This window comes from Gigantopelta aegis, chromosome 1, assembly GCF_016097555.1.
Source record: "Gigantopelta aegis isolate Gae_Host chromosome 1, Gae_host_genome, whole genome shotgun sequence".
Lineage (NCBI taxonomy): Eukaryota > Metazoa > Mollusca > Gastropoda > Neomphalida > Peltospiridae > Gigantopelta > Gigantopelta aegis.
The window spans coordinates 32052217-32062216 of record NC_054699.1 but is presented as its reverse complement, the minus strand read 5'-3'; the positions used below and the strand labels follow the sequence as shown (position 1 = coordinate 32062216).

Sequence of the window (10000 nt, the reverse complement as noted above, 5' to 3'; positions counted from 1 at the left end):
ATAGGGGAGATAATTCACCTCGATCTCCAATTCGTTCAAATAGATTGTTGATCAAAGTTAAAAAGAGAATTGTTACAGTGAGATACAAAGGCCAGTTTGATATTCCCTTAAAGCAGATTTTATCCACGATGTCAATGAGAATTCGGTCCATTTTCCATGTTTACGGTTTTTGATACCGCGCTGTTACTGATAACCATCTTTTTTTTCGAGTTCCGCACCCGCGCTACATTAAAAACCACGCACATAAAAACGGTCATAACTATTTGGTTGTTGTTGGTGGTGTTGGTGGTGTTGGTGTTTATATCCAATTAAGGTTCAAGCACGCTGTGCTGGGAACTAACTTCAGCATTCTGGACTGTATGGTTAGTTGTTAGTGGCTAGTGAGAGAGACGTCGGCGTAATGGCCTTAAACCAACCTAGTGTGTCGTTAAATCCGTTCTAGGTGGCAATCGGTACCGAAATGCGAACCCAGTACCTACCAGCCGTAGCCATTTAGTTATATCGCTGCGTCCTACTCATGACTGGGTTAGCTGTTACACGACCTCGGTGTTAAGCCATCGGACATAAGGCTGGTAGGTACAGGGTTTGCAGCCCGGTACCGGCTCCCATCCAGAGCGAGTTTTAACGACTCAGTAGCAACTAACAACTAACACCGGCCTCGGTGGCGTCGTGGTTAAGCCATCGGACATAAGGCTGGTAGGTAATGGGTTCGTATCCCGGTACTGGCTCCCACCCAAAGCGAGTTTAACAACTGAGTGGGTAGCACCTGGTGTAAGACCACTACACCGAAATTTTTTAAGTAACCACTGACCACTAACCTACCCTCTGTTCTGGACAGACAGCTCAGATAGGTGACCTGTGTACCCAGGACAGTGGGGTTGAACCTTAATTGGATATAAGCTTGAAAAAAAGTATAAACAAACAAACAAACAAACAAACAGTAACATGATGACGAAAACAAGACTTAATAGCAGTAGTATCTCACTCGGTCACTCGAGGGCTATACAGTGGGGTTTTTTGCAGGAGAACATTTGTGCTCCAGGTAGTGTCATTAATGCTAACTCAGTTGTGACAGGTGGTAGTCTGACACTAGTATTACAAAATAAATTTTAAAGTTAAAGTTTGTTTAGTTTAACGACACTACTAGAGCACATTGATATATTAGTCATCGGCTGTTGGATGTCAAACATTTGGTAATTTTTACATTAAAGTCTTAGAGATGAAACCCGCTACATTTTCCCATTAGTAACAAGGAATTTTTTATATGCACCATCCCACAGACAGGATAGCACATACCACGGCCTTTGATGTACCAGTCGTGGTGTACACATTGATATATTAATCATCGACTGTTGGGTGTCAAACAGTTGATAATTTTGACATTAAAGTCTTAGAGAAGAAACCCGCTACATTTTCCCATTAGTAACAAGGGATTTTTTTATATGCACATCCCACAGATAGGACAGCACATACCACGGCCTTTGATATACCAGTCGTGGTACACTGACTAGAACGAGAAATAGCCCAATGGACCCACCGACGGGGATCGATCCCAAACCGACCGCGCATCAAGAGAGCGCTCTACCACTGGGCTACGCCCCGCCCTAAAACAGACTTGACTGTATTGTGATTGGTTGTCGTTTTTTTGTTGTTGTTGTCAGGGTAGAGTGGAGCGGTTTCTGAAGTACCTCCACCTCATCAACACGACCGACATGGATCGGTCCGACTGGATCAACTACCAGATACTCGAGGACACGCTCCAGACCTTTCTAGATGGCTACAAATGGAGACTGTATGTATATGCTTCTCCCTGAAACCTTTTCACCGATCATTCTACCCATCAATTGTAGTTGTGATTCATTGAAAAATGCATTGTGATTCGTTTACAAACCTCTACGCCTGTTTGACTAATGCTAATATGAATAAATGTTGTTCAGGGGCCTAATTCACTAAACTCTCGCGACTTTGCGATCTCGCAGTGCGATGCTAAAAGACTTGCAAAGAGGATGCTTTGTTGTCTAGCAGAGCCCAGAGACTTTTGTGAATTAAGCCCCTGATTCGGATATTTTCATTTAATTCAAGCAAAAGTCAGACGTACGCCTATGATGCTTCTTAGTGTTTTAAGCGCTTTTTCAGTTTGTTTTTTAAAAGTTTTTTTTCCTTTTTTATGGTCAGTTAAAACATCTCTAAGGACACTCTTCAAATCTTCCTAGACAGCTATAACTGAAAACTGTAAAGATATGCTTCTTGAGATTTTAAGGGCTTTTTTCGTTTTAAGGGCTTCTTCAGTTTTTAAAAGAGTTTCTCATTTGTTTTTGGTCAATTACAAAATCGCTAAGCACACACTTCAGACTTATCTATATAGCTACACATGTAAACTGTAAGTATATGCTTCTTTGTGTTTTAAAGACGTTTTCAGGGATTTATATAAAAAAGGGTTTTCGTTTGTTTTTGGTCAGTTAAAAATAGCCATGGACACTCTTCAGTCCTTTCCAGACAGCTTCAAATGGAAACTTTATGTATATAATGTCACGCATGGTATTGTTCCATTTTGACGAAAGTGGGTCTAAGCAACCCATAAATGAATTAAAATCAACTGTCATTGACACTGTCGACTAGTTCTAATGGCGAAAACATGCTTACATTTGCACGTAAATTAGGGCGAAAGCGAAAGGTCTGCTAAGTGCCCATAACTTGCTTTTTCACAAAGCGCTTCATTTGCACGCTTTGCATCTGTATTCCATGTTCCCAATGCTGAATTTCCGTATAATTGGAGCTTGCGTTCGTGTACGGTGCACACTCCAAATTCGACAATGGTACGACTTCAACTGACTATCGAAGATCGAGGAAGGGCTATTGCTTGGCTTCAGGATGGCAATACGCAAAGAAATGTTGCTCTGAGACTTGGTGTCAGTCAGAGTGTCGTTGGCCGACTGTGGCAACGGTACCAAGCAACGAATTCTGTTCGAAATCGTCCACGTTCGGGAAGACCCCGAAGTACTACAAATAGAGAGGACCGCTACATCACCAATATGGCTCTACGTCAACGCACAACCACTGCACGCCGATTACGTGACAATCTGCGGACTGCGACTGGAACTCGAGTGTCTGATCAAACCATACGCAATCGTCTGAGAGCCAATAATCTACGCTGCCGTCGCCAGGCTGTTCGACCACCACTCCTACCACGTCACAGAACGGCCAGACGTCACTGGTGCACGCTTCATCTACGGTGGCAACGTGTTCAGTGGGGTCGAGTGATGTTCACTGATGAGTCCAGGTTTAGTCTCCAGTTCAACGACGGTCGGGTTCGTGTCTACAGACGTCCTGGGGAGCGCTTCGCTGACGTTAACGTTAGACAACGTCACCGGTTCGGTGGTGGCAGCGTCATGGTGTGGGGCGGCATCTCTATCCACCACAGGACCCCACTCTATGTGGTGGATGGCAATCTGAATGGAATCCGCTATCTGAATGAGATTATCCGGCCGTTGGTTCTCCCAGGCCTTCAGCAGATTGGCGGCGGGGCAGTTCTGCAGGATGACAATGCCAGACCCCACCGCGCCAGGGTGGTAACGGACTTTCTCAGACAACAAGGTATCGCCAGGATGGATTGGCCAGCATATTCGCCTGACTTGGCCCCAATAGAGCCCGCCTGGGACGAATTAGGCAGGAGAGTTCGGGATAACCATGCCCCTCCGGCCAACCTTCATGATCTGGGTCAACTTCTTATGGCAGAGTGGCAGGCCATTCCCCAAGAGTTCTTCAGACGTCTGATCAACAGCATGAGGCAACGATGTGTCGAGTGTATTAGCGCCAGGGGTGGATTCACACACTATTAAACGAATGTTCTAATGTGTAAAATCCATGTTTGACAACCTTCAACTTTGACAGCATGTCATGTGACTTTCTTGTATACAGTGACGTTTATTTGTGGGTTTTTGTAAATATGGAACAATAAATAAAAAATTTGGTGTAGTTTACATCATCAATCTAATACACTCTGAAACTTATTTGGTTATAAATTTTTGACCCTTAAATTCTTTTGAGTAGTATATATGCTTGTTGGTGTTTCAAGTTCTTTTTCAACTTTAAAAGGATTTCTCGTTTGTTTGTTTTTGGTCAATTGCAAAATCTCTAAGGACACTTTTCAGATCTTTCTAGATAGCTTAGCTTCAGATGGAGACTGTATGTATACACTTCTTGATGCTTTAAGGGCCATTTCAAGTTTTATTTCTAAAGGATTTCTCATTTGTTTGTTTTTGGACAATTACAAAATAGCTAAGGACACACTTTATACCTTTTTATATAGTTACACATGCAGACTGTATGTATATGTGTCTTGATGTTTTAAGTGGGGTTTTTTGGTTCAATTTAAAAAAAAAGGTTTCTCGTTTGTTTTTGCTGAATTACAAAATCGTTAAGGACACACGTCATACCTTTCTCGATGGTTATAAATGGAGACTGTAAGTATATGTTGTTACCGGCCTCCGTGGCTCAGTGGTTACGCCATCATACTACAGGCTGGTAGGTACAGGGTTCGCAGCCTGGAACCGGCTCCAACCCAGGACGAGTTCTTAAGGGCTCAATGGGTAGGTGTTAGGTCACTACGCCCTATTCTCTCTCCCTAACCACTAACCAAATAACAACTAACCCACTGTCCTGGACAGACAGCCCAGATAGCGGAAAAGACTGGCCTCCTTTTCTTAGTACATTGAGTCACTTGAGAATCTTGCCAGGTAGTCGTATGGACACTTTACTGAGTGGGGTTAACATAACCACTATTATGCGTAATGTCCACCCCTTTCCGAACCTTTCACAAAGGTAATTAATAGTAAAATTTAGAAAACCAGTTCTAAACTGGCGTCAAGTTAAATGTCAGAAGAAATAGCCCTAAATAAAATCTGTGTTGGATGACGTATACAAATTTCCCTTTTAAACTCCCCTTCGTCCTTCATAAGATATTCAAAATTGTTCCAGTTAGTAGGACATGCCTGGATCTTGAATAGATATGGGCATGCGAAGTTTGTTTGGATTTTGGAGTATATTGCTGGTTGTTTATAGGGTTGTTTTAGGGTTATTATTATTTTTATTTATTTATTTATTTATTTATTTTATTATTATTATTATTATTATTATTATTATTTGGGTTTTTTAAATTTAAAAAAATAAATTGTGTCTTTTTTTATCACCTACTAAATTGTCAAAGACACACTAACATCACCTAATGAAAAAAAATTGATTGTTTTCTTTAAAAACACACCTAGAGCACATTGATTTATTAATCATAAGCTATTGGATGTCAAATGTTTTGTAAAGTTACACAATGATATGGATACAGACATTACACATTGTGACACATCCATTTTGAAAGCTGTTGCATGTACACCTAGCCGCATTTGTTATGATACATATTACCTGTATAATGAAGGGAATTGTATTTTAGGATAGGTAGTCTTCAAAAGTGTAAGAATTAGGCAACAACCCATCTTCACCGCCTCCCTGTTCAATTGATTTTTTTTATGTGTCTGCTCATGTACTGTATATTTATATTTATTTGGCATACTTAATGTAAAGAATCTTATGCCACAAAAAAAAAGAAAGAAGGTATTTATTTTTACTTTACAGCAAGAAAAAAGACCCTGAAATATTGTAAAATGTTTCTGAAATTTTCAGTCATCGAAGAATTTTACTTTAATTTTACTTTAATTTTTATGTCTTTATACATATATATTTTTACTTTAGCGGTTTTTGTAAATAGGTCGACTGTTATAACATGAAATGTTATACGTCTGTAAATGCTAAGCATGTAGCAAGCGGAGCGTTGCAACGGCAGCTGGTTGAAAATATGTATTTGACCCAGTTTCTGTTTGATGATCGCCGGGTAAAAGAGCTACCAGAAACCGGTCGGTGCCCTTTCCGCTTGAACTGTCGCGAAAGAAGCTGATGTAGATAAAGACAGAATTTGTGGTAACCGATATAAGATTAAGACAGCGCCTTCCAAAAATACGTCAAATTCTTGAAGAACTGTGATTGTGTGTGTGTGTGTGTGTGTGTGTGTGTGTGTGTGTGTGCACACGCAGTTTTGTAATTGAGCCACTGAATGCAATAGTTGGCCAAGTTAATTTTTAAAGCTTCCAAAGTTCGAAGACTGTAATACAATTGTGACAACTATATATATTATTGAATATTCTCACTGGAGATCTATTTTCACCCAAATGATCATGTTGCTCAAATTTAGACATTTTACCAAAAATATATATTTTGTACCTGGACCAGTGTTGCACTACGAATAGGTCAATGTTTCTAGAACACAATTGCATAATGCTCATGAATTTATTTATCAAACGTTTATTAAAGGCATATTGTCACAGACCACTGACCTATTACATGGCCTAACAAAGTATTACTTAAATATATATATATTTGATTTGTCCCTAAATGTACTTTATTCAACCATCTACGTAACCACCAAACGCCACTTATTAATAATATTTTGTAAAAAATAATTGAATTATGGCAATGGTCCATAATTCAAAACGTAACATTGCTGAGAGGGTTGACATGGATTTCACTCTATCATGGTGTAGTTAAAGTGATGCAATATCTAGATTTGGTCTGTAAACATTAATGTAATTTTGATTTATTATTAATCTTTTAGAGAAATAAGGTCCTTAAATCAGTGACAGTATGCCTTTAAACAATAAAACGTAACAAGTGACACATGGAACTATAATTGGAATAGTTAAAGCCTGCTTGATTAGGTACAGCAAGGAACACGACGTCCTACACTAATAACCTTGACACTGTTTCAGCCTGTCGTAAAACATTTTGTAGCTTTCTGAACAACCTTTATAAATATATTCTATACTGTTAGCCCAGAAATAAAAACATCTTCAGTGTTGTCTCCGTTTTGAAGTATATCTATTAGACTTTCAACCCGTGTACATCACCCTCATCAGTACATTTTTCATGTTTATATGATCTGCCAATCCATTTAGAATTTAAATAATCTGATGTGGCCATTCTCACATCTTCAAAAGTAGTTTTCCTCCTTTCACCATTAGCAAAATCCACCCATTCACATGGAACACAAGCATTGGTTGTTTTCTTCTTTATTGGATCCTGATTAGAATCATCTAAGGGTCCTGAAAAATATATAATAAATTAAAGTATGTTTTTATCATTCAGTGAAATAGTGGTCTACATGCTAAAACCGTCATATTGGAAGCATTTCTAAAATATTTTCAGTAAAATGCAAATGTATAAATGTAGCAAGGTATAAAATAAATGATACTTAGTATCTGATTCCTCGTTTGGTGGCCATGTTGTTAGTCTTCGTGGGCGCAGCCATATTGGATTCAGCACTTGGCCCACTCTTGTACAAATAAACAAGACTTACTGTGAGTCCAATAATGTAATGTCGCCTATTGTTTAAAAATTGAACCAGATCATGATTAAGACCATTACTGAACTGAAAGATAATGTTTACCTCTTTTCATTTCTGCACCTAACTCAGAAATGACAAAAATGCACTTGGTCCACTATTTCACAGTGGCTCAATTATTCTGTGACACAAATACGTTACAGTTGTATTCAGTAAGACAGGTCATCTGAATTTGACAAATAATGATTATACCTATAAATGGACTGTCCGTCCCACAGGGAAGGCCTTTTTTCAAGCTATGGTTTTTACTACAAGCTATTTATTTCTGAGCCGATTATTTTCTAAATTGGACACAAAAATAGTACTTTTTAACATTTATTTCCAAAACGTTTTTACTTTTTTCTTACGTTACACAAAACTGAAATTATTTACAACAAACCTAACATTTTTGTAGATGGATGGGACAGACTATAAGTTGTTACCATTGTTGAAATGTTACCGACTAAGACGTTTTAATGACTAAAATTGCATATTAAATACATATCCATAAAATATCAGTGGCTGTATAATAAATGTGTGTTGGAGCATCCTAGTGTTTGCACTGGTCAAACATCATTTTATATATATTTTTTGTACGTTCCGAATTATTGGGGAACCAAATCTCTCTCTCTCTCTCTCTCTCTCTCTCTCTCTCTCTCTCTCTCTCTCTCTCTCTCTCTCTCTCTGTCTCTGTCTCTGTCTCTCTCTGTCTCTCTCTCTCTCTGTCTCTGTCTCTCTCTCTCTCTCTCTCTCTCTCTCTCTCTCTCTCTCTCTCTCTCTCTCTCTCTCTCTCTCTATATATATATATATATATATATATATATATATATATATATATCTTTTCATGTCTGTCTTAGTCTCTCCTTCCCTGCCCCCTTTGTGTATCTCTTCCTTCCACTCCTTCACTTTTCCCTACCTCATATAGAACGCAAAACAACAACAACGCTCGGTTACACTGTCTAAACAACTTATCTTCATCGCCATCGTCGCCGTCGGTATCATACTCATCGATATAAGATTATCATCGCACCACCTGTTAAGGTGACGCTACACGATACGATTGCCTCGTAAGAGAATAGCCAATTGCAAAGCAACCGATAAAATCGTAATGTTGTTTTGTCCCAATCGACTATTCTCGTGACTTTTCATTTCGCGTGCAAGGCACTCGTATCATGTGGCCACGCCTTTAATGTTGATTCTAAATCTACGCTAACGGATGGTGTACCATTCTCTTATCACAGGTACGGCGGATTGAACCCTATGAACTTTCTGGAAGGAAACCACATTGATCCGTACGTAGAAGTGGCGGCCACACCCTTCGATACCATGGGTGACTTCGAGAACTTTATGGTCAGGCTCGAGACAAAACCACAACAGGCAAGTGCGCGTTCTCACGGTAGTATTTTTAGTACTCTTCTCTAACGTTTAGTCGAAGGGCTTTTTGAGAGTGATGGGGGGGGGGGGGGGGGAGAGACGTAGCCCAGTGGTAAAGCGCTCGTTTGATGCGCGGTCGATTTGGGATCGATCCCCGTCAGTGGGCCCATTGGGCTGTTTCTCGCTCCGGCCAGTGCACCACGACTGGTACATCAAAGGCCGTGGTATGTGCTATCCTGTCTATGTGATGGTGCATATAAACGATCTCTTGCTGCTAATCGAAAAGAGTAGCCCATGAAGTGGCGACAGCGGTGGTTCCCTCAATATCTTTGTGGTCCTTAACCATATGTCCGACGCCATATAACCGTAAATAAAATGTATTGAGTGCGTCGTTAAATAAAACATTTCTTTCTTTTTTTTACTTAAGGCAACCCCTGCAGTTGCCCATGGTAATCGGCATTTTTGCCTTGGACTTATATTTAGGTGTTGTTGTTTTTATGTCAGTTTTTTTTTTTTTTTTTTTTTTTTTTCCTTGGCCATTTTCTTAATTGCAGAGGTTGTAAGGCTGGTAAGTACTGGGTTCGCATACCGGTACCGGATCCCACTCACACTAACAACTAACCCACTGCCCTGGACAGAAAGTCGAGATAGCCGACGCGTGTACCCAGGACAGCGTGCTTGAACCTTAATTAGATATTAGCATAAAAATAAGTGTGCTTGAAATGGATGAGAGAAAAAAACAAACAAGATAGCCTCTTTGAAACTGTGGTTAATGTAAGCGCATTTGAAATATGTAATCTAGAAATATCACTTGGGGCAGGGCAAGAGGTGGCACCCGCTGTGGCGGTTCCAGAAATGAGAGGTGAATCCAATCTAATTAAAATTAGCTCCACAATTACATGTGGATCTAACACCAGCCAGTTGGAGCTCATGTCCACCAATCAAAACCTTACTTGCAGAATCCTGCCAGTGATTTAAAACTAACAACACTGCGTAGTCCCCAATGTCCAGGTAACATTTCGTCTGTAAATAATAATTTAAATATTGACCAATCACACTTCGCCTTTTATAACGTTATTTGGGAGCATACAGATTCTAAAAATATTGGGCGAGTCTATTTTAGTGGCCGCAGTACAGCGAACCATACCAATACGTACGGAGTGGGTTATCAGTCTTCAATTTTACATTAAAAATTATTTATTT

The 10000-nt window shown here is 39.6% G+C and overlaps 1 protein-coding gene across 1 annotated transcript in view; it reads left to right on the top strand.

Moving 5' to 3' along the window:
- Positions 1 to 10000, top strand: part of LOC121376277 — a 66447-nt gene that overhangs the window by 19981 nt on the left and 36466 nt on the right. The window contains exons 4-5 of the mRNA XM_041504146.1: positions 1662 to 1792; positions 8665 to 8800. Coding sequence (XP_041360080.1) covers positions 1662 to 1792; positions 8665 to 8800 — 267 coding nt within the window. The remainder of the gene's footprint in view (positions 1 to 1661; positions 1793 to 8664; positions 8801 to 10000) is intronic.